The sequence below is a fragment of the Struthio camelus genome, chromosome 5 (assembly GCF_040807025.1).
Source record: "Struthio camelus isolate bStrCam1 chromosome 5, bStrCam1.hap1, whole genome shotgun sequence".
NCBI classification, from domain to species: domain Eukaryota; kingdom Metazoa; phylum Chordata; class Aves; order Struthioniformes; family Struthionidae; genus Struthio; species Struthio camelus.
In genome coordinates this window covers 66,318,121-66,343,042 of record NC_090946.1, presented here as the reverse complement: position 1 = coordinate 66,343,042, position 24,922 = coordinate 66,318,121, and the positions used below count along the sequence as shown (strand labels likewise).

Here is a 24,922-nt window from a genome sequence, read left to right as displayed (position 1 = left end):
CTGACTATTCACTATTAAAAGCAATAGGATTACTCATACTCCAGGCAGCAGGACTTAGCCCTTGATCTAGAAAATGTTTATTTTTCTGAGCAGAGCAGCTGGACAAAGACACTCATTAAACAGCGTTCTCTTCTTGAGTTGCAGTTATCCTATGTCAGCTGAATATTCATTAAATCTGTTTCCACAGAAAATTGTTTCACTACTTCAGGTAACTAAAGTTTAGAAATGTGTCTTCCAGCAGCAGAAAATCTTGAATACTCGCTTTGATGTACAACAGCAGAATACTTTGGGTTATCTCCTGGCTTAAATTGTGGGGAGGGGGAAAGAAGGGAAGAGTGCAGTATGAGCTTATGGGTTTATCCTCATTCCTGCTTTTCAGCGGATAAGTTTTAATACTTTCATTTTGTTACAGGTTTTTTGTTTTTCAGTGGCATACTTCCATCTTAATGTCAGAGAAGATAAGATCCCTGCTCACCTAGGGGAGAGCCTCTGGGAAGAAAGCGTAACTGCATGAAGGTTTGAAAGGTAGGTGGTTAGGTGCTATGTCCAAGTACTTGCTGATCACTTCAGGTAAACGATGCTCCATTACTTTAGTACAGGCTGATGCCAAGAAAGAACAGCCTATGGAGTGAATTGTGGCCACAGGAACTAATTCTTGTGGAAATCACAGCTTTAGTTTAAAATATTTCCTGCATCTGCCAGTTCTGTAGGAAGCAGTTATTAATGCATCAATAGCTTGGACTGTGCTGTCACTGCATGGCACAGAGTGTCCGCAGGTGCTGAACATGCGACAGGGTCAGCAGGACCTGAGGCAGTACCCCGAGTGCACAACCTTCCCAGCACACAGTGATGGCAACTGCTTGCAGTAACTCTTTTTTGTATGACAAAATAACTGAATGTCCTATTCCTGTTGGACTGTGGTGATGGGGGATTGGGAAATACTAGTAAGGAGAATGTGTTTCCAAGAACTACAGGTAACCTGATTTTGAGTGCTGTCTTGGCCTGTTGAGCAGCACTGCTCCCAGATCACCTGTGTTTCAGAGGTGGTGGTTGAGTTGGTCAGGGGAAATGTTCACAGAAGCACATGATCTTTTACCCAGCAGCTGTCCTGAGGACAACATGCTGTATAGAATAAGTCACAAGAATGACTTATTCTATACTGGAAGGCAATATGGAGTAGCTTGTGCCAGTTTATACGTCCCAAAGAAAGATGGTATGTATTCTACATAGAGCCAACTGATAGTTCTGTTTGAGTAAGGATTTTGAGGAAAGGAGTTCAGGAAAACTTGTCAGACCAGTTTTAGTATGCATTTTAGATGAAGTTTAAGCACTGCTACTGTAATGTGAAACTTGTATAGAAGTTAGCAGACAGGATCTCCACTTTCTAGTTCAATGGAAAGATGAACCATAGCTGACTAGAACCTGTGCAGACTACTTATATTCTCCCTTTGACCTTAGTTTGTTGTTTTGTTTTGTAAGTACTTGAGGGAGAACAAAAACTTAAAAAAAAAAAAAAACAAAAAAACACCACCTCCTAAAACTTAAGTGTTTCAGTTCAGGATGGTTTGAATTCAGAGCTGGAAATAACCCCCCAACTGTGGCTACCTCTGTGCACCCTGTGGTCAGACTAGCTTTTTCTGTACATTAGCCTATTAAATGCTGAGAACTGCAAGACAATAGAAACATAATCCTGTTGTTCTGCTTTTTTTTCCTGCTCAAACCACGCTCCTGGGTGAGATGCCAGCAGCGATGGGACTACGCACCTTGTTCCACATCTGCCCAGAGTCAAGTGGGTCAAGACTGGAAGCAAAGATCGATGAAAGGCTTGACTTGCCCCGACAGTGGTTGACTCACTCTTACATGCATCTTGGTCGTATGGCTAAACAGGTAACCATCACGTTTCAATACACTGAGCTGGATATCAGTGAAAACATGGCATAGCAGCAATTCCAATAAGAGACAGTGGAGATTGAACAGTTATTTAATTTTTAGGTATTTTAGAAATGCAGTTACAACTCCCGTAACAGTTGCTACAGAAAAAGCACGTACAATACCCAGAGTTAGATTTAAAAGCAACTAGTCATATTTGCATAAAACAAACAAATTAACCAATCTTTGTGCTAGAACTGGCTTTTGTAAATAAGGTGGTCAAAATGAATTAACAGAGAATGATGAAAGTTAAATTTTCTTCTAAGAAATCTTAATATGGGAGCAGAATGTTACCTCACGGTAAGCAAATCCTCGAACTAAATAAAGAGAGTTAAATATTAGAACCTTCTTAAAGGATGTTTTGGGTTTTGTGGATAAAGAGAAACTAAAAATGACATTAAGCTCAAAATGACTTATGGAAATGCGATGTTTAGTTTTAGTTAACTGTGGCTTCTTCTTAAGTCAATGAAACATCTTGTACGCCTTAATTATCACAGTGATTATAAAAAGATAGCATACTTTATACTGTAGCAAAATGCCAGGATGCTGCAACATTTTAGGAACGTTTATGAAACAGAACAATTTAAACTAGGCTAGTTTTTAAAACCAAAGCATATTAAAATTCCTTTAACAAAACCCCCAATACTTAATTTGTAACTTAGTACCTCCTACTAGATACTGTTCACAATCTAGTGAGAGGATAAAGTTCATGGGACAAATTTTTGCATGTAGATCATCACTGTACAATCTCTAGAAACAGTTTTTGAATAAAAAAAAAAGATACAACATTCTGCTGCATCAAGACCAACCCATGATTTCTGGTTTTTCACATGCTTAAGGAATGCTTCCACAATATATAAAGTTAGCATGTGAAGGTACAGTGCCCTTTAGCTCACGTGGTATGACCCAAGTTTTAGAATGCCGTTTGATTCAACGGTATTAAAACCGATGGCCATAACACATGCCTCCTTTCCCTCTTGCAGAATCTTGCCTCCCTGTGTGTAATAAATGAAAACCCACTGTGGGAGGGGGGCTGTATGCTAGAATCGCTACAACCAGAAGAGATGATACAGAACCATTTAGAGCAGGAAAGCAACACACCCCAGTTTGCAACACGCACGAAGTGCAAGTTTCCTACGTTGTATAGAAACCAGGTTGGGCAGACCACTCCCATGTTTCAGTATGGTGTACAGCTATAGGCACTACAAGTAAAATAGGTCAAAGGCTAAAAGGAATAAACAGTGGCACAAAGTTCTTTTAACAAGCAATCCTCCCCTTTTGAATCGAGGCCAACTTTCAAAAAAACACAAAGTAGATCAAGATTGAAATCCATATAAATGAATCACTATGCAATGTACCTGTTCAGAACACATTGATGTGCACTACAAATAAAGGAAATAGGAAACAAAATAAGGAAAAAGTTGGAGGCAGTTTCTTGGACAGCAGGATGTTGAGGAAAAGCCAACTATTAACGATGCTGCTTTTGTTTGTCAATGGATATATTGTTTTCCCAGTTGTCCTTTCAGCCTCAAAACCTCTCAATCTAACTACAGTAATACTGCATCCTATTAGTCCGTCGTCTTTTTCGTGACTGAAATTCTTCAAAGAAGTGCTGAATGTCTTCTCTTTTAACAACCTAATGGAAATAATAGGAAACAGTTAATTAAGTTAAAACAGTACTTTTGTCACATATTACCCACATTTACAAAGCATATAAAAACAAATATCCTGAAATCTCTTTGATAGAGCTAGGCCAACAGCTCTCCTGTCCTACCCAAAGGAAGTGATCAATACCCAAATTCCACTAAAAGAGAACATAAATATGGAAATGAGCTACCCAAGGACAGAACAAGTGTATGGAGCAGTGCTTCTGATGATTTTAATGTGTTCAGCTGCTACTTTTTATGACCAGAATAACTATCACAAAGCAAGAGTTCACAACATTTCAGATACGTTAGAATGTAACTAGGAATGAATAGCATTTTGGCAAATCTGTGGCTTACAAATAAAATCTACACGTTAACAATGGCATACTCATTTCTTGAGTAAAACAACTGAAAAGAGCATGCGCCACTATTTAGTCAGTCTTTGTTCTTCTGAAGGTTTAAATTCAGCCTAAGAACAAGCATGAAGATTTTTTTTTTTCCTGAAAGTAGCCCAGAGCAACAAATGTTTCACTTGAATTTAAAAACTGCTCTCGGCACGTTTCTGTGGCATTCCTGTTATCTCTCAACAATTTTTCCAACAGAAATAGTTTTCAAATCTCAACAGAATCAGAAGTATCCCATTTTTGAGTACTAACAACTCTGAGGAGGAAAAAATATTGTATTCAACATGTCCCAGCAATACTTTGAAACACACTTTCTAGCGACCAAACAAATTCTGCAAGTTGCACCTTACCGTTCCCTCATCTGCAAATCTCCTGAGATAGTCAGTCAGTTCGGTCTTTAAATCATTGTATTCTGCATAGGGAAGTGAAGGCACGGGAAGGGGCAGGGGGGAAAAAAAAAAGACACAGCTTTAGTTTAACACCTGCTTAAGGTGAAGGCTTGTTCTCTTTCCTCATCACTGGTTAGATTGACTTAGTTCAAATCTAGATTTGTCTCAGATTACTCATTCTTGCATGTTTATTTGATTTATAAACTTGAGGACCCTAATGCAGTTACCTGACTAGCTTATGCAGTCTGAATATCCATTCAGCTGAGTGTCAGAGAAATATATAGAAGTCCAGAGAATAACACAATTAAAGGACTCCCTCCTCCCCCAAATTCTAACTGCAAAAGCACGGGTGGGTGGTGGGAAGTCCTAGCTTGTTAACTCATGACTGTGGCAAGTGTTCTCACCAGAATGCAAACCTCCTATTCAAAATAGGGGAACGCTGTTCCACTTATTGACAGGACAGTCTTGAGGCATTTTAATAATAGAAACAAGAAAAAACACCCCAGCTTCATGTGGGCTGCCACTCCCAAAGCAAGATGAGATTGCCAAAACAACAGAACGAGGTAAGAAATGGGCCAGAAGTCAGGAATGTAAATTAACATTTAAATATTCACCTTACAAGGAATAACTATTAATATACTATCTAAGATGTTAAATAAGAGAGAAGATTTCTACATCGTCTGCTTTTTTTTTAAGTTAAAGTTAATAGCAACAGGCCAGAGAGGACAGACTTCTCTACGGCAATACTATTTGAAGTTGGTAATCTGTGTCATACAGTCTTCTACATGTTACTTTAAAAATAGTTGGATGCCAAATAATTATAATACTGTAATACCTGATATGGCATTATATGGTTATGTTATATAATAAAGACCCTGTAATACATGTATATACATGATATAGTCTTTATACAGTAAACTGTTCATTCAAATTCTAAGGCAGATTCTAAAATTGAAGTTATATTTACCACAGATGAGTTCTACTTGCTGGACTCTGTTCATGCTGTTAAGTGTGTCCATTAAAGGATCTCTCCTGTCGGTTTCTTGGTCACTGGTACCTTTATTTTCATAGGCCAAGACAGTGTCACATTCATCTGTCAGGAACTGGACTTCAAGCTCCAAATACATTTTCTGGAGAATAAAGTAAAACTTAATTTTAGATTACAAAATTCTTCAGGCACAGAAGTGCACCCCAGCCCCTTTTCACATGAAGTATTGCGAATCATAATGTAAATTTTGTATCAACGAGTATTTCAACCATGTCTCATGGAGACTTCCACGAAGATGTTAGCTCTAAGTAGCAAGAAAACACAAAAGTTTAGAAGCTCCTTCATGCTGTTATTAATTCCAAAAGATCCTGTTTGTTTCTCTAGGTCTAGTGAATGTTAAATTAGGTGTGTCTACATGCACAGTAAGAATGTTTTCACAGATTTTTATCTGCAAGCTTCTCTTCAAGGAACCCCTCTTTGCCTCCCCCACTTCTACGTTTACAATGAAGAGAGCATACATACCAAACAGTCTTCACACGTGCATAACTTGCTTCTCCAGTTTGATGGCCAAAAGGTGGCAGTATCTTTTCTTAAAAATTTCTTGCTTTGGAGTTCTTTCAGCTTGCAGACTGGTTCTTCACTCTTAGTAACTATCTGAATTAAAATGAGAGTGCTCAGTACTCTAACTTCACTTCAAATGCATTCAGTTCTAGCAGCATGTCATTTTCCTTAGGCAAGTTTTTTTTTTGTTGTCTCAGACATTTATTTCTATAGAATATATAGAGAGAGCCGGACTATCATGCAAATGCAGCCACAGTGCATAATACCACTGTACTAGAACAAACTCAGGAGTTATTTCAGTGTGAAGGCAGAACAGCTGACAAGTACAGGGCTGACTCTTTACTTGCAAGTAAATCACCCACATTTCCAAGCACGTTCCATAGCCTATTCCATGCTCCACAGAGAACACAGATTTTAGCATCTCAGTAACAAAAATACAGAAAACGAGCATGGAAATAGACAGAAACCATTTACCTGAACCTACACAGAAAGAGGTGGGCTTTAGTTTCCCTATCAACAGGATGATGCATACAACAGAAAAGAAAGCACATTTTACCTCTGGACATGAAGGCCCAGAGCTAGTAGATGGTTCATTAAACTGTTCTGTTCGCTTTCCCTCCTCCTTTTCTTGGTGTTCTACTCCACTTTCTTTTTTTATTTCTTTCTTCTGTTCTTCGTTTTCCTCAACGTTCAGGACAATCCCCTCATCTTCAAAAGAGTTCACTTTGGTCAAAGCAGGAACTAGGACGATGCATATCCATGTAAATAAAAATACTGTGCCAGGCAAAGTACAGACTACTACATGCTTTCTTTTTTGCTTTATAATGCCGTGTTACAGGGCACCTAGACTGTCTGATACAGATCATAACCAGAGTTCTAGATACATTCTACAGTTATCCAAAAACAGTGACCTATGTATACAATGAAACTCCTTCCTCTTTCATCACCTCCCATATTCCCATCCACAAATACTCTGCCTCCCAAAATGTAAGACCCTAGGAGAAGGAAAAGGGTAGCATAATTTCAGATAGTGTGTGACAGCTGCTGAATCTGTGATAGCTATCAAGAAGTGTCAAGAAGGACAAGCAACTTTTTTGTTGACTTTGTCCTTCCATACCTTTTATAAAGCATTTGCAGCTGTCTTCAGCTTTATACACGGTTTTGCAAAAGACAATTTTAGCAGTTCTTTATACACAGAATTGTAAATTAATAACAATTCAACATACCAAGCACAAGACTTTCTGTAGACCCTCTGCTGCACGTGTTCTTACTAACCAGAAGTTACAATAATGTAACTTCAGCTGAATGCTTCAAGAGTTTTAGTTTTCCCCATAAAATCTTTTGCTAAAGAAAGATACTAATTTTCATCAAAACAGCTCAAAAATACGAAGTAAATTCTACCAAGGAAAAGTCACAGTTGTCACCTGTACTACTTCTAAGGATGTACTAATAATGTATGCATCTTTGAACAGTTTGGGGTAACTCAACATGCAAGTGCAGTGATCTCAGCAACCAGAACGCTATGAAAGATTAACTATACTAACTGCTTCCTTGTGTCAATTTTACCTTTTGATGTCAATTCAAATGTGAGCATGGTAACACAGCTGGATGTGGGGGGGAGGGAAAGCAAAAAAGAGAACCCATCTTAGAATTCTTAAAATTACCATTTGAAATTCCTGGTGAATGAGTGCTCAATCTCCACTCAGTATAAGGAATCTTTAGGAAACAAGACTACGTGAAACCAGCCCTTTCCACTGAAAGCAAGTTAGCTGCTCTTCTCATCCTGCAGAGACCATGTACTGAACACACACCTGGTGTGATCACTGGTCTCCCCTGAGGGAACACACAACCCAAACAGAGCTCCAGCTATGTTCAAATTAAGATTTTACACGCTCTCTTTCAGGTTCAGAGTCTCTTAAACCCAGCTGTTTTCCTCACAGCTTCCCTTATGATGGCTCTTCAGATCTTTTGATTGAGCCTATAACTTAAGTTCCTTGGGGCAAGTAATAGATCTTCATCCATCCATGTGCTAGCATGCCTTTGATGAAATAAATAAGGTAGTGACAACTATGGCATTAAGATTTATGAACCAGACTTCTTTTTTTTTTTTTTTTTTTAATAGAACAGTTAGTGCAGCCTTATATGTTTCACTGCTAAAGGTGGTTATCTGGCATGATGAATATCATTTACTACCACTTACATATATTATGTCAATAATCAATAATTAATAATCAATTAAGTATGAGAAATACATACTAAAGAAATATTGGCTCAGAAACGTTAGTTTCCTTTACCTGCTAATTGCGAAGCATAGGCCCATAGGAAATGGCAGTGCTTCATGCAGGCTTGGCATACCATTTCATGGAAGTCTCCGCTTTCAGGAGGCACTGCACCAAGATGCTGTCAAAAAGAAACAAGCACACAACCGTGAAACACTGGCTGCAAATTAACAAATTCAACTTTTTAGTTTTAGTGCAAGTAAAACGTCAGCTGCTATCTTATTTTCACTGCAAGCATGCAGTCCTGCTTACTTTCTACAACCAGCATCAGTATAAGCAAAAGGTGGGAAAGAGCAGATCAAATTCCAGGGAAAAACTGAGATCGCAGTGCCTTTGTTTACTGTCTTTTATGCTTTCTGCATACCCAGAAATCTCAGTTCTATCTGTATCTCATTTCTAAACGTCGTTCTTCTAAACACTGTCCTAAATATAGCTGCTTAATAAGATATCTAACACATACTGCAACTTTAAACTCCCACGTTAACTTTTTGTGATTGTTTCCTTACACATAAGAAATTGTAAATCTTCATTGTTCGCATACTGAAATTGAGAAGAATTAGGTCTCAAAGCCCTCAAATAAATTTATGAGAAACACTGAGGCAATGCCTCAGTGCACTCAACTGTTTTCTTTTGAAAAACATTCTTATACAGCTTACAATATGCAGCATAACATCCTTAATGCCCATATTTATATATAAAAAAGGAAACCCACATTTTTATCTACAGAACCTATAACTGAAGCAAATCATCCTGTTTTCTTCCTTGTTCCAGCAACGTCAAACATTTTACTTTCTTTCATCCACTGTGGAATTTCACTCATGCCCTCAAAGGCATGACAAGCTGAATCCTTGCTCGTGCATTAAGTAGGGCATTCAGTAAAGCGATTCAGTAAAGTGCTTAGCTGCTTCTAAAAGATTTCTCCAAAGTCTGTAATCAGGGACCAACAGTGCAATTTGTTCCTTACTATTTAATGTAATTACAATTCAAAGCATCCCTACTCAGATTCCAATTATTATAATTTTTCAGTTAAAGACAGTTACAAACCTATTATTTTATTCCACAGAAGTAACCTTGAAAAAGTAGAGGTATTCCTAGTTATTTTGGACCAGAGTGAATAGCAACACAAGATTAAACATTTAGTAATACCTTGCAGAAGCTGAAAAGAACTGCCCTCGAACTTATGTAAAAATCTTCTGAGAACTACAGCAAATCTTTCCAAGGAAGAATTACCATACAAAACTAACTGACATTAATTTATTTCTATGCAAATAACAATTCTGCTACTTATAGTTTCCTTACCCTTCCGTGGAACCAGTCTTCACAAACTATGCATTGGATCATTTCATCTGGAATCTAGATGAATGGTCGTATTATTAGCGTTAATATCAACCTTCAGAATCTTTCACAAGCCTCAAACTGCAGTATTATGCAAAGCCCACTCAAGCGAATTGCATTTCCCTCTTCACCCACTCACACTGAGCTGCCATTAATAAGTAGTTACTGTTTCATTAGTCAGTTTGCTTCGTTAAAGTTCTAGAGCATGTGTAATTTATTAGATTATGAAGACCATGGAAATTCCCAGTTGTATTACAAAACTAGTTTTCCCAGCAGAGCAAGACATTTTTGTACAAAAGAGCAAATAAAAGCTGACATGGTATCAGTATCTTTCTTCCTGTAAACAGAAATGCATAAATAGGGGACTTATCAAAACAAGGATATTTATTATTCTCAGTGTCATCAGGTTTTATTTAGGAATGCCATATTCCTAACTTAACTGTCCATAATACAAACTTAGTACAAACTGATTTATTATGAAATAATTATTAATGATTTCTTTAGAAATATTTAGATTTCACTAAACTTGGGAGAAATTAGTTCATATTTTATAATAATACTAATACAGTCTTTTCCTATTTGGAGGATTTATGCCTTTCTTATTCTTTCTGTTCCTAACAAACTCATTTTTTAACATCTAACTTTTATAACTGCAAAGGAAAGTTTCTATGCGTAAACCAAGTGCCATGTTTTAATACTTCAGACAGAGAAACAGCATTTCCACTGATATAAAGGAAGGCTAAAGCCACTGTTAAAAGACAAAACATCCCCACCCCAGAAGCAGTCTTGTTAGAGCACTGTCACAAGCGTGAGGAAGCAGATTCTGATCTCTCATATCAAGTGACTTCTCTGTGTTCGTAGGATTTCTCAAGATAAACCCATTCCCTAAGAGAACCATATAATTCTACAGAGAGGAAAGCAGAGATGAGTGTACCACCATTTTGTCTGAATGATGGCGTGTCTTCCTCCTCTGTTTTTAAAGTATAAAGAGTTTTAACTATTTTTAAAAAGAAAGTGAGAATGTATTACTTTATATAGTGAAAGACAGTCAAAAATAATATCGATCATAAGATTTCTGAAAGTGGGATCTTCCTTAAGAAACAGCTCGAGGATCACCCTTTGCACAGTGGTTTGTATAGACACCTTCTGAACATGGTTACTGCATATTGCATTTCTTACCTCATCTTCAGGATCGGGATAAGGTCTTTTACAAGTACAGTATAATCCAAAGAAATTGTCATTATACTTATTTCCTGAATTCACTTTGCCCTTTTCCTAGAAAGAAAGGAGAAATTGTTTCAATAGGCAATGCAGTGAGAAACAGAAGACCGGAAAGATGCATACCCTAAAAAAAATTTTTACTTCCTAAAAGCGGTCATTACACTCATCAGCTTGAGCATCTGAAAACAAAGATATTACCCTGAGACCCCTATGTTATACAGTCGGCAGAAGACAGGGCACGTGAGGAGTACTGAAGTTCAAAAGGAAAGACGAAGAACAGTCTTTTCACACACAGAACAGCAAATGGCAACTATCGTGGGTTTTGTTTAAAGCTATTGCTCATCTAAAAATGCCTAAGAGCATAATATTTCTTTAACAATAACTGTTGGGAGCCAAATTTAAATTTCTTTTATATGTGCACAATTCTTTCCAGAAGGCCATTAGCCACTAAGCTTTTATTCAAACAAAATCCTTGAGGTTTGATCACCAATCATGCATGGCTGTTGCCATTGCAGCAAAGTCTGCACATTTACTGTGCACCTTCCACACGCTCTTTCTTTTTTTAAGCATCCAGACTGTGGTCCAAACTCAATTTTGTTTAATGTTATGTTTTGTTTAATGTTTAGCTTACACTAAATTAATGTCATCTAAACCTCACTCCATATGAGAGGGTGTTCCAAATTACAGAACACACTGAATGAAGTTCAGTTACAGCTAATTCCACTTCAAAAAATAACTAATACAGCTGGGGCCGGAGGACTTCAGAAGTGTATGTACTTGCAGCCTAAGACCACAGTCAGCCCTTGCAAAAACAGCTGTGACAATTTATATGCTATAAAATGCTTTTTACCACTACTCTGTTAAAAGAAGAACAGATGATATGAGCTCACTTCATCCATGAAGTCAGCCAGCTGAACATACTGATGTTGAAGGTCATTTAAACTAGCAGATTGATTTTGCACTGAAGAGAAGGAGGAGCCATATGATCCATTTCACTGACTCAAACAAGGAGCAGTAACGTCTTAGAATTGCCACACGCGACTCTGTAGGGATTACCTGACTGCAGCTCTAGGCTTACTAGCTCTGGATCAGCCCCAATTCTGCCAGGACCAAACAGGTATACACAGAACCACTTGCTGTTTCTACACTTGGAGCATTATCATCTCAGGAACAGAACTGCAGGCAAGCCAAAAAGCTTCTTTCCTCTGTCTGCTTTCCAGAACATTACCAAATACTTAATGAGTCCAAACTGCCCACTGAGCATGAAACTACAGGGAGCTTAATACAGTAAAAAACTACTCCTTCAGAAGACTCCAGTGACAGCCTATCAAGAAAGATTAGCGCACTAACGCTGCCACAGGAAAGGGGATGGAAATGTTCCTTCAGCACAATCTGAAGTTTCCTTAAAGCAACTGTAAAATCATACCCCAAAAAGATTCTCCTGAAGCCAGCTTAGAGATAGCAAGAGTTATCAATACAGGCATCACAACCTGCTAAAGCATTTTCGCTGTTTCAAACATTGAGCTAGCTATGTATGCTAGCAGCTGCATCCAAGAGTGACAAAGCTCAAACGTTGCCCCTCATTTAACTTGCAGGGAGAAGAAGAGGCACAATATGAGTCAGCACTCTCTAAGGCAAGATACCACAACCTTCTAAAACTGTTATTTTGATTCTGTATGTCTAAAAACCTGTATCTGAACTTACTGGAAGTAACTTGCACTGCAAATTTTTGAATTTGCTATTTCCACAGTCACAGCGGAAGTTCCTGGAAAGAAAAACAAAGCATTTCAGATTGATTATCTAAAAATGCATTAACTTTTGTATTTGCAACAATTCCCAACAGTTTATTAGGAACCATAAAAATATTCTTGCAGCTATTTAAACAATAGCATCTGTTAGAACTGGCCAAAGAGCCTTGCGGCCTTACCCTCTCATGCTGTGTTTCTGGCAGATCTCAGCTAACATCATCATTTACAACAGCATTTGGCTGAGAGACCTCAATAGAACAGCTAACTGAGGGTGCTGCAACTACCACATTCAAAAAGGCAAGCATGTGTATTGGCAAAAGCGTGTAAATTGGTTCATCTCCAAAGGCTAGGCTAGATCAACACAGACGATTAAGCTCTTATCTCCTATTCAGGACCCTAAATTCTCACTAAAATAGCACGGGACACTTGGATAGCTAAAGAGAATGGAGGAACGTGACTACTTAATTAACCTGACCTAAGTTTCCGGCCCAGTTTTGCAAACTTCCATACTACTGGAAACACGGTATCTTAGCATGAGTTGCACATCTAAACATTGTCCTGCTTTGGTCCATTAAAACCCATCTTAAATTTTTTTTTTTATATATAGCAGAGGACGCTGTGGGAAAATTGTTCTCTGGACAATTAATCTAGATACCAAAATTCTTCAAGGAGTTTCGAAGTACTCAGACCATTAAGGAAAACACGAGAGGGGAGGACAATTATTAGTTGAAATCACTGTGTTTCAGTACCCTGTTAAAGAAAATGCTGTATTTCACGTCAGAGATGCTTGTGTTGCACTAAATAATTGCATGAACCTTAAATGATTACCTGATTTGCAAGCGAAATTGCAAGGATAAGCCTTAGCATTTAAAAAGCAATTGTGGCAAGCACATTCAGTAGTTCCCAAGAAAACCCACGGGATGAACTCTGGAAACCAAAAACTTCGTAGATTCGAAAAGACGCAATACCCCTAGTTCTTACGGTACTGCTTCCACAGGGGGAGACTCAAATTGCTCTGTGCCTCTCAGCGTTACTTTTTATTTCCCTGTTGCAAGCAGCCTGTGTGTACTTCAGGGCACAAGATGGACACAGGTGTTTGTTAAGAGGAGGACGCACTCGACGTCTGCGGAGGCGCTACGCTCGCTGTTCTGCCGTCCCGCTTCGCGGTTTGGCCGAAGCCCCGGCAGCAGCGCTCCTCCAGCTGCGGGTCGCACGTTACCTCTTGGTGTACAGCTCGAACAGCTTGTGCGTGCCGTGGCACTCGTAGCTGCAGGCCAGGCAGATGCCCGCCGGCTCCTCGCCCGGCGGGGTGCAGGTGCTGCAGGCGTACAGCGCCTGCCTCTTCACGGCGCCCTGCAACGAAACGGCGCGCGTGGGCACGGCGGCGCCGGGCCGGGCCGGGCCGGGCCGCTGCGGGCGGCGAGCCCCGCGCAGCCCGGCCGCCCCCCGCCCCCCGCCCGGGGGTCCCTCGCGGCCCCGCCCCGCCCCGCCGCGAGGCGCCAGGTGCGCGCGCCCGGCCCGGCCCGGCCCCGCCCCCACCTGGGAGTAGCTGCATCGCTCGTGGTCGCTGCCCCCCAGCACGGCCCGCGCCTCCTTCTCGAGCTCCTCGTTCTCCGCCAACACCTCCGCCAGGGACACCACGGGCTCCTCCGGGCCCCCCGCCCCGCCGCTCCCGGGCTCGGCGCCCTCCTCCGCCGCCGCCGCCGCCTCCATCGCCGCCGCCGAGGGCCGAGCCAAGCCGAGGCGGGAAAAACGCGTCTCGGGCGCCAGGGGGCGCCGCGGCGGAAGCGGAACCGCAACCGCAACGGCGCGCGCGGCCCACGTGACGCGCGCGGCGGCGAGTCACAAAGAGGCGGGGGGGGGGGGGCGGAGGCAGCTGCCGCCGCGCGGCGCTGTGTTGTGGCACGCGGCCTGCGTGAGCGGCGCTGTGGGGCGGGGCTTGCGCGCGCGATGCGCGGCCTCGCGGGCGGGTTGCGAGCGCTTCCGGGTCAGCCCGCGCGGGCTGCGGATTGGGTGGCGGCGATGCCCGTCACGGCCCCTTGCCCGCCCTCCCCCTCCCCCTCCCCCCCTCCGGCGGCGGCGGCGGCAGCAGCGGGATGGAGCTGCGCGCGGAGCTGACGGGCCGCGACGGGCGGACGTGGCCGCTGCGGGTGCGCTGCGAGGCGGAGGCGGGCGCGGGCGGCGAGCTGCGGGGGCTGCTGCGGGGGCTCGAGAAGCTGCAGGAGCAGGTCGCGGAGCTGCTGGGGCCTCTGGTGCAGGAGGAGAGAGAGGCGGGGGGCCGCGGCGGGCCGCGCGGTGAGTGGCGGGCGGCCGTTGGGCGCGTGCCGCGGGGCGGGGCGGGGGCGCGCGGCGAGCCGGGCGCCGCGCGCCCCCTCTGCCTCAGCGCCCTCCCTCTGGGCAGCCGTGTGCTACTGGAGGGGGGCTGTGTGCCTTTTTCAACACCTCATCCGCTGTCTGCTTGAACCCTGGTAGGTGATGTTGGGGAAGAGGAGGAGGAGGAGGAGGAAGGAGATGAAGATGAAGATGAAAACAACGTTGACGTGAAAGCAAATGCAGATGGCCCACCTCTAAAACGGACAAAAGTTCAGCAGTCCTGACTATGGCGTGAAAGACTGTATTTAGGCCTAAAAAAGAGACTTTACAGCAGTATTGAATGTAAGTGTTCTTTTGGAGGGTGGTACCTCGGGGGTGGGCAGACTGTTCTTGCAAGGCAGGTGTCAGCGTTTTTCTTCCTTTTGCTCATGTTTTAAAAATGAAATGTAGATCACTGTCACTATTTCAATATAAGAAGCCTAATAAAAGGGTGTGTATTAGCATTAGCAATGTGCTTTTTACAGGAAGCGAATATTAGGCTGAAAAGATTGAGAATTTTCAGTAAACCAGGTGACAGATATGAAACACTTTTAATGGCTTCTCCTGATCACAGTATTTCTTCATATGACTTAAAACCAAACTATTTTAAAATAAAATAATAAAATATGAAGCCCGTTATTTTGTCAGCTATGGTTTTTAAATGGTATAAGACAAAGAAATCATTTGTATGGAGAGAGAATAGTGTAAGATCACTTGAGTATTCAAAATAAGTTACAAACACTTGCACAGATGTGACTGTCTGTTCCTGAACGAGCCTAAAAGATGGCAGATTGTTTCTGCGTATAATATAAAAGGTTTATTTTAGTCACCCATCACTGAAGTACTTTCCTGGTAAAGGTCATAGAAGAAGTAGATTGAAAGAGCTGGAAATCTTAGTCTCCAAACATTTTGAATTTTTATGATAGCCAGGAAGCTGACAAGTCAATGCGACTTGGATAATTATCTTTTATATCATTATACAAGTAAAACATAGCTGTCTATCCTAGTCATCTGTTTCTTCCAAACAATCTTTGTTTTTTCAAGAACCATTTAATCTTTATATACCTTTTTCATCACTGACTTTTAACCAGTTTGATTTTTAGGCCGATTCAGCAGCTAAGTCAAATAAAGTGAACGTCACAGCCTTATTAATCTGCCTATGTAGAAGTTTCAGCATTACGTCAAAGGACAAAAGGAGCAAAGTGAAATTTTATGATACTTCCTACAATAAAAACAAAAGTCAGGGCAGGAACTGGGGGCAATATCACATTCTACACTGGTTAGCGTAGTTGATTTTAGAGGAGAAAAAACGTAAGTATTCTTGTAACACCTGCCAGTATGTTATGTTTTTGGCTGTACAAACCAGCATAACCCAATCTCTGTGCTGAGCAGGAAAGAGAGATTGTCCTGTCATCTGATGATAATGCAGTAGGTGGAATGTTATCAGGCTGTCAGATGGTTCTTGCAGGGAGGGTGAGGGTTGTAAATGCTTCCTGTGTGTTACTTTAATTCCAAATTTCTGTTTGGTGCATGCTTCTGTGAACAAGTATAAGATATGCTCGATACCCAGTCCACCGAGCTTGCTGTGAAGCCTGAGAGTTTTCCCTACCAGAAATTAGCTAGCTGATTACTAGTGTAAAAAGCATTAATTTCCATGTGTTGCAAAACAGCTGGCATTGCTTGTTTCTTGGTATTCTAGAAATAGAGCAAATCTTGACACATGAATACTGAGGGCAAACAAAATTATGGGTGAATTTTTACTAGCACAAAACTACCTGCATTCATTTGAAATCATGCAAAAAGTTGAAAAAGAGATCCAGTAAATGTATCTTGGATGTCTTTCTAACAAATTCACACAGGACACACCTATTATTTTGCTAGCAGATATGACAGTCATAACTGAGGAGAAAAGACTGTGACATCAAAGACTAGAGAGTTTTATTTGCTGAGAACCTAAGATAGGAAAAAAGTGTACAAATGAATTCTGACCTCTTGTCAGGCTGCAAAATCTTAAGAGTGATAAAATACTTAAAATGTTCTTTTAGTGTAGATAATATATGCATTGAAGGAAGTGGCTTATCAAAGCGGCACAGGCAACATTTCACATACAAAAGCTAGCCTAATAAAGACATCAGAGGGCTGCTTCATGTGACCTGTGCTAAACTAACAACATGTGTTTTGGGTTCCATGTAACACAGCTTTAGAAGCTTTTTATAGAGCTCTACCCAAAGCAGTATTTTTTTTTTATTTTTTCCCTCCCTCCTTCAAACAGCACTCCTAACCACTGCAGTAATGTCAAGAGACTCCTTAAAAATAGTCCACAGGTACACAGAAGTTGACATGTCACCGGTTGAAAACCATTGGTGTAGACCAACAAATCCTAACTTTACTAGCCTGGGAATAAATTAAGGTAATGCTCCAAGTAATGAGATAACTGTTTTCCTGTGTCAGCCTGGACAGTGGTGACATCTTGCACTTGAGCTCCAGAAGAGTTCAATGAGCACTGAGATGAAAACGGCCACTCAAATTTTGCTTTTAAAGAATCATTTCTAGTCCTTCTGTTTGCAGCAGAATTTTGAAAGAATGAGGAGGATACTGGGCTTTCAACCTTAAGCGTTCCTAAAACATAGGCTCACCTGTGACATAAGTGCCAAAACTCTTCAACAGAGAACTTTATTTTTCAGAGAGCTGCTGTTCTAGGGTAACTAGGCACACAAAAGTTGTGGTGCTTTTTTCCCCTCCCCCCTCCCTGTCTGTTCTTAGAGCTGCGTTGTGGACTCTTTGGGGCGGAGGCCCTCTCTCCCACCAGGACCGCAGCCTCCCAGTTCTGGTACTGTCCTTGTAGTCAGGGAAACAGGTATGTGGGGCAACAGAGGTAACTAGCTGTGGCATCCCTCTTCCAAGCAACCAAGTCACTGAGGTCTACAGCATTTCCCATGGCTGTGGGAAACAAGCTCTAAAGTTTTCTGTTATGTGGAAAAACTTAGCACTCATTGGTGTGGAGAATATAGCAAAAAAAAAAAAAAAAAAAAGTCTGCAATGTGCAATGACTTATATCAAGCTGTGCTAGAAGATGAAACTCCCTGAGCAACCCTGTGAGAGCAGGTACAATAATATGTACACCACCAGTCAACTGTGTCCTGCATTTTAGGTAGAGTAGATGAGCCTTGATGGAAGAAAGCTGGCATGTTCTTTTTGTCTCCAAGACAGAGTAGTGCTTTTGTACCTTAACCAAAGTTTAGGCTGACACAGAATGAGTCCTGTTCACCATATGATCTGTGCTGTTTATTGTTGTTTGTACATCTTAATAATAGGCCTTAGTTTTATTAGCCAGAAAAGGGCTAGGGCAGATGGATTTACTTAGTGCTAAAGGAGAGAAGGGGAGAAAATGTTTATATGCTCCTACTGTATGAAAGAGCTGAAGTGATCCTCAACTAAATTCAAGATAGTTTTTACATAAGAAGCAAATATTAGCTCAAAAAAGTCAAAGCAGGTCTCCTTTACATAAATTGGGATTTCAGTGTATGAGGTAGTCTGTTGTTGCTACTTTGAAATACTGAATGAATACTTAATGAATTGCAGTGTTCTGTGTTAACCAAAAACTTTAGAATTTCAAGTTCAGTATTTATTAAGCGCTCAGATGTTTTTGCAAGGGGAAGAGGGTAATCCCATTATGCCCCATAATCAGGGTGTTTTTTGATAAGGTGCAAAACCCGTTTGTATCCTTTCCTAGTTCTGAAGAGATTTTCTAATTGAGAAATTTTTCACATCATTTTCATTAAGAGGATATGATTGTGACTCCCCCATTGTCATCCTGTGGAACTCCCACTCTGTCTGACTTAAGAGTCAATTTACATACAAGCTCCCACAGAAATCAAATTCTCTCTAAATTATACAGTAATGTGGCAGAGCATAACGTATCACAGGGCTTAATATGCAGTAACTGTTATTAACACCCAACAGCATAAACAACTCGGCAGTGGTTTTGGACACATCCATTAGCCCCAAAGTCTACCAACCTAGTCAGTTGTTTTGAGGATTGAGAGTAAAGCATAAGTGCCTTTTTGTGGCTCTTACAAGTTCTTTCTTGCCAGAATGAGCCTGTACTGTAGGGCTAGCTTCAAGGAGAGCTAAAGCTGAGGCAATTCTTAGAAATGAACTAAGTTATTAAACTGTTCTCCTGTATTAGTTCATATCTAGAAAAGAGATACATAAAAATCAGTATTTAAAAAAACCCATTAGAATAACAAGCCACTTCCATGACTGATCCACTAGAGACCATCTCTTAAAAAAGGCAGGGAGAAAATAAAGGGGAGTTAATAGCAAGTATCCTACACAAACTGTAAAGCTTTGTTCCAAGGGTAAGTCAATCCTTGTACTTTAATGTAACACACTTCATAAGGGACACATTTTATTGCAACTTACTTTAATCCAAGCCTGAAAGGCTGCAGCCTTAATTTACGCTCTTCACTGCACCTGCCCTCTCATAGGAGGAAGGAACAGGCTCAGCACAAAACATGACAGAGGTTTTCCTGAGATGGAAAGGTACTGTCAGTTGAAGGTGCAGGAGCTAATGACACTAGCACTCCGACTGCCCAGAACTAATCCTCAAGCACAGTTTGACACAAAGGTTTATTTTGTGTCTCAAGCACAATAAAAAGAAACCCAGGGTAAGTGATACAGAGATGCACATTAACTGTGCATTTTACCTGCTCACTTTCTTGGCCAAAAGCTAAAGGTCTGAACAATTACAAGGCTAGTATGTGCTAGTTTCTCCCCACCCCCACCCCGAGGTCTTCATTACTGCCTCTGCCTTTCACAGCTTCTGCTTTAGAAAGCTGTTCAAGATCAGCAAGTCTGAGCTAACTCATTTCCAGTTAAAAATGAGTAAAAATAGCTTTCCATCCCTAAATGGAAACTGTGGCAATATATTTCTTCTCTGAGTGGACAGGAGAAAAGATGTAAGTAGATTCAAATGAGAAAGCCCTAATATAAACTAGTCTGGCATCTTTTGTTAAAGTCATTGCTGTAGAAACAGATTTGTGCTATATCTGTCATGATCAAGAACCGAGAACTACTGTAGTCTTTAAAGAGGTAGTAAAATTATTTTGAGCTTGATTATCCTGAAAGTTTTTTAGATAGTGTCAGTTTGTCTTATAGCCGACTATCATCTGTGATTGAGAACTAATGAGCACCTGGAGGTAGTGTAAAATTATTTTAAGTTTGATTTTCCTGAGGCTTTTTTAAATAATGTCAATTTGTGCTACAGCTTATCAGCTGTGATTGAGAGCTAATTAGCCCTGATCCTATCTAAAAATCTTCAGGATAATCGAGTTGAAGTAATTTCCCTACCTCTTTAAACAGACTATAGTAAAAAGCAATTTAATCATTAATTTTGATAGTCTTTTTCATTTGCTTATTCTGTGGTAAGACGTCTATTGATGTTCTGTTGGTGACAAAAACGCTGGAAGCATCAGCGGAGCTACCTTTCCTCTCCTCCCAGGCCTGTCGTCTAATACTAGACTACATTAATAGTTTATACTAATTCTCACATTGCTGTTTTCCACCTCAGGCTCAAATTTTCAGATGTAGTGCTGGCTTGATTTAAATCATGCATCTTTCTGTAGTTAGTTGCAAAGCTCATGGTTTTCAACAGCTTTAATCCTAAAAGACTTTCGGAAAGTCTAGAAATACGAACCACTATTCCACAAGTCATTGCTCCACCCAGCACACACTCCACATCCAGACAGATTATCACACCAGACATGCTGATGAAATTGCTAAAAGCCACATGGTTGCACAACAAGGATTTAGGCAGTTCTCCCTGTCATTTTCTATTTTTGAAGCTGCTGCTTATGCTATTCTTCTCTAAAGAAATCCATCTAGACACCACCTAGCAACTTCTCATTTTAAGAATTACCGCATCAAGTGTAGAAGAAAGTCCAGCCAGACATATCTTCTTGTTACATAAGAAGTAGGGAAGTGGCAGGAGGGATTGAGGTTCATCCGGGCAGCCTCAGAACTTCAGGCTGCAGCCAGAAAATTAGGGCAGAGAGCATAAAAGGACAACAAAACATCAAACAAACCTACGTACTGAGGGGAGGATTGGAGAACAATAAGCTACAGCGGCTGACTGCCAGCCCTGCTATCTAGCAACAAACATGGGCAAAAAAATTCCATTAGCATTTATCTGCATGACAAGACTTCTGTTTATAAAACATTGAAAAGTTTTTATTTTCTAGATAAATAGGATGGTGATTTTTAGAGTTAGGAAACAATACAATTTAAAACCTCTGACTTCAGAAGGTATTACAAGTCAGAGTTTATTCTTACTCCAGCATATTAAGATGGCAGCTTTCTCCTTTTTGTATTGCACTTAGAACTTAAAACCTTCTTGTAAAGGCTACATTGTGTTTTCAAGTCCTAGCACCAATGCTGGCATTTGAAACCACAGTCTCAAGTTATCTCCAAATGCAACAGAAAGTTTTAAGATGTTTTAACTACCAGGCTTAAACAAAGCAACACTGAAAATAGTGTTCTCTTTCCAAAGCAGATATTCCTCCTGATATTTCTCTCCAGATTCCCTTAGAGTAGTCAGAAATAGATTAGCACTTGTGATGATTAGATACTGACAATCACATATAACTGAATTGTGAATTCACAAGTTCAGTTCATAATCATTTGGAGCCTGCTACTTTTGAAGACCATACTTCGTGCTGCTTTCACATTTGGAATGTTATTTCCATCATGGCTCAAAAAATGCAGTTTTCTCAGAAACAAAAAGCATCTAATGAAAAAGAACAGATTTGACATTATTTAAATTGCACAGTAATCCCATAGTTAGAATTAAATGGTATGCCAACAATAGCACTGAAAATAATTTGAAACCATGGTACAAAACTTCAGTCATACTGAAGTTCCACTGAAAAAACTTGCACTCACTGCAAGAATGAGGGGAATTTATCTTGCTTGTTAAAACTGCTGGAAGAATCATGGCATCCATCTTACTACTTGCTTGTAGCACAACCTCCCAAACCTAGTATCAGTTAACCTTATTTTATAGTTTCTTCTTAACACATGAGTACTGCCAGAACATGGTTTCGCATCACATCTGGAGTGAAATTTGAATGCTAATAAATTGCAATCACTTTGTATTTGTATCAAAGGAGATTTCTACAGGTAGGAGAAGGAAGCACTTTAAAAAAAAAAAAAAAAAAAAGCGCTGTGCATACCATCGGCCAATGTCAACACAAACTGCTTTTGGCATCATGGAAAAAGATTGTTTAAAGCACCAGTCTCCAGGCCTGCGCCACTTCTCATTCCCTACCTGCTACAATGCTATATCATTGTGGTCTCTGAAAAAAAGTGTGCTACCACAGAAAAGCAGCATCTTTTTCTCTGTAAAGATTTACACATACTTTATTCTTTGCTTCCTGTGTTTCTCTTTAAACTTAAGTTAAAAAAAAAAATCATTAAAAACCAGCACTGATGTAAATGCAAAGTACTCAAAAAAAAGAAAAAAGCAAAGATGTGTGTTAAGCGCAGCTTTTATAATCATGTTCTGATTTTTTTTTCCTTTTACATTTACCACAGAAGAAGTGTCCTTTCATTGGTTTTACTCCAAGGAAAAACATAGGAAGTCAAATTTTTTTTTTTTTGCACAGATGCATAAAGTCATGGACCAGAAACATGTTTCCCCACAGGACGTTTCAGATGGAGTGTAGCAATTTTGCATTGTTAAGGCAAAATGAGGAATGCTTCCATCAAGTGTCACATAGGGCTTTCCCATTCTGGTCATTCTGATAGACCCATACTTTAAAAAAATCTTTTAAATTATTTTTTAAATAGAAAACAGTCTATTCATTACTTAACAGTTTGAAAGAAAAGGCTCTTTCCAGCCTTCATTCAGAACTTCAGTCTTGTGATTAGATCAGGCATACTCATTGCTTCAAAACGGCTATGGAACCTAGAAACTGAATCAAGTGTCAATCAGTTGTAATCTACTGATCTGATTAGAGGCCTTCACAAATGTTTGATGACGATTGCAAATAACAGCCAAGCAGATAGGAATGATGCAATAGCCAACAGTTTTGGGGTCAGCTCTTGTACAGGAATAGAGGAACAAGAACATCTGTAAATATGGTATTAAAAATATTATAGTCCATAGCCAAAAAGGCAAGGATAGCAGTCGTACTTTTAAGGAGTGCGTCCATGTGGTTCCTTCTTGTGGCTCCTTGGGGTGTTGCTGAATGTGCTCCAACGCTAGTTTGTTGTAAGTCTCATTGATTTCAAAGACATAATAAAAAGCTGCAGCACTTGCTAACAAGTACAACCCCACACCAATCCATCCCATCCTCTGACGGAAGTTCATCATTCTCCATGCTCTGCACCTATAACAAAACGTGAAATATGTTTTCAGTACAGTTTGGAGAACGGCCACACAAATAAAGCCTAGTTTTCAGAAGTTAACTTTTTATAACTTTTCATGACAAATTTCTAAAAATGGCACACATCCATTTCTGAAGCTCCAAATTCTCTCTGCATCAGAGGCAATTAGATACTACTATGTCAGCAACAGGCTAACAGTGCTTGCATTAAGTGCTCTATCTATAGGTCTGGCTAGTTTAGTGCCCTCTGGCTATCAAAAAAGCCAGAGACAAGTTCTACCAGGCCAGGAGTACTGAACAAACAAAACAGAAATAGTGGCTTGGTTAAGGTACTGTCCAATCCGCTATCAGTGCCTCTGGCCACAGGGTGGGGATAATGCAAGACTTGTTATAAATACATAACTTTTGTAAAGTTCTTACACGTCTACAGGACAAACACTGCTATCCAGCTAATAACATCAACACTACTACTTGTCTGCAGCATAGCAGCGTCCAGTTTTATTAAGCTCTATCTCCTGAATGCCTGTCTAGGAACCGCATTAAACGGTAAGTTTTCGATTTGCACATGGAAAGATAAGTACTTTAGGCGCGTACTTGTACCTAACTATGTCTCTGTGTTAACCTGTGTGAACAGTTGCAGTATGCTTTCTGGAGGAAAGAAGTTGAACGTGCGTATTTGTAACTGACAGAGAGCAGAACAAATCAGCCACCTGTCAACTGTCATTTTTCAGAGGAAGCACAAATTACTGAAGTACCACACAGTACAGGACTATTCTAGCTGTTTCAAGTTCTCTGCCTGGCTATACAGTTCCAAGTGACTTGAAACATGCCTCAAACTATACAACGCCTCAAACTATACAACGCCTCAAACTATACAACGCCTCAAACTATACAACGCCTCAAACTATACAACGCCTCAAACTATACAACGCCTCAAACTATACACACAGTCAGGAGCACTCTAGCTTAAGTCCCTCCACTAAAAGGAGAAGTCCTCATCACCTACACTCAAAATAGCCCCAGGGATAGCAGACCAGGGAACCAGCACTGTACTGCAGCTGTTTTAAGAGTTCACCTAACTAACTATAAAATTGTACTTTTTTAGACTGTCAAAGCCTTTCTTTTCCTAGGCTTTAAGAGAGTAGACAAAATTAATTTGTGCTGTACCTTTTCAAGCAAAATATACCAGGAGTTAAGAATACTAGACAGAAATGCCTATTTAAGGCATGTTTCATGCATACAAAGCTGTAACTATTAACAGAAGTACAAAAGAAAGCTTAACACTAACGATACCCAAATCGTTACACAATCAAGGCCAGGCTAATCCATCTAGGTAGCAATCTTAGAAGACTTTATACTTTTCTGTATATAAAGGATATCCCCAATCATGACCTCAAGGAAATGTATCAGCATAGCACTGGCAAAGTTATGCTGGCCCTCACACTGCTGCATTTATGGTAGCTAAAAAATTCAAACATACACAGACAATAAATACCTGAGGAGGCCGTTAGTTTTGTCTGTGACATGTATTTCTTGTTTAGCCTGTACTTCTATATAACTTAACAGTATGATTCCTTTCAATATACTAACTTCACTTACAATTTTATTAAGTCTTTCCAAAAAATTGTATAAGATACTGTTAACCGACTGGGTAAAAACAAATTCTGAGTCCACGTTTACCCA

The 24,922-nt window shown here is 40.3% G+C and overlaps 2 protein-coding genes across 3 annotated transcripts; one reads left to right on the top strand and one right to left on the bottom strand.

The window, feature by feature from the left end:
- Positions 1 to 1,965: 1,965 nt before the first annotated feature.
- UBR7 (ubiquitin protein ligase E3 component n-recognin 7) lies at positions 1,966 to 14,261 on the bottom strand. 2 transcript variants are annotated; one of them, XM_068946876.1, is made up of 11 exons: positions 14,040 to 14,261; positions 13,720 to 13,853; positions 12,457 to 12,517; positions 10,711 to 10,806; positions 9,496 to 9,549; positions 8,212 to 8,317; positions 6,474 to 6,625; positions 5,879 to 6,010; positions 5,336 to 5,498; positions 4,330 to 4,391; positions 1,966 to 3,565 (listed from the first exon to the last, which is right to left on the bottom strand). In XM_068946876.1, the coding sequence occupies exons 1-11, from the start codon at positions 14,211 to 14,213 to the stop codon at positions 3,473 to 3,475; spliced, it is 1,227 nt and encodes a 408-aa protein (XP_068802977.1). In that variant the 5' UTR covers positions 14,214 to 14,261; the 3' UTR covers positions 1,966 to 3,472. The 2 variants fall into 2 exon arrangements, with proteins under 2 accessions (XP_068802977.1, XP_068802976.1); XM_068946875.1 differs by having other exon boundaries at positions 6,474 to 6,658; positions 14,040 to 14,260.
- Positions 14,262 to 14,562: 301 nt separating this feature from the next.
- On the top strand, positions 14,563 to 15,483 carry GON7 (GON7 subunit of KEOPS complex). The gene is made up of 2 exons (XM_068946873.1): positions 14,563 to 14,795; positions 14,973 to 15,483. Exons 1-2 carry the CDS (start codon positions 14,597 to 14,599, stop codon positions 15,095 to 15,097), a joined length of 324 nt encoding a protein of 107 aa, XP_068802974.1. The 5' UTR covers positions 14,563 to 14,596; the 3' UTR covers positions 15,098 to 15,483.
- Positions 15,484 to 24,922: the final 9,439 nt, after the last annotated feature.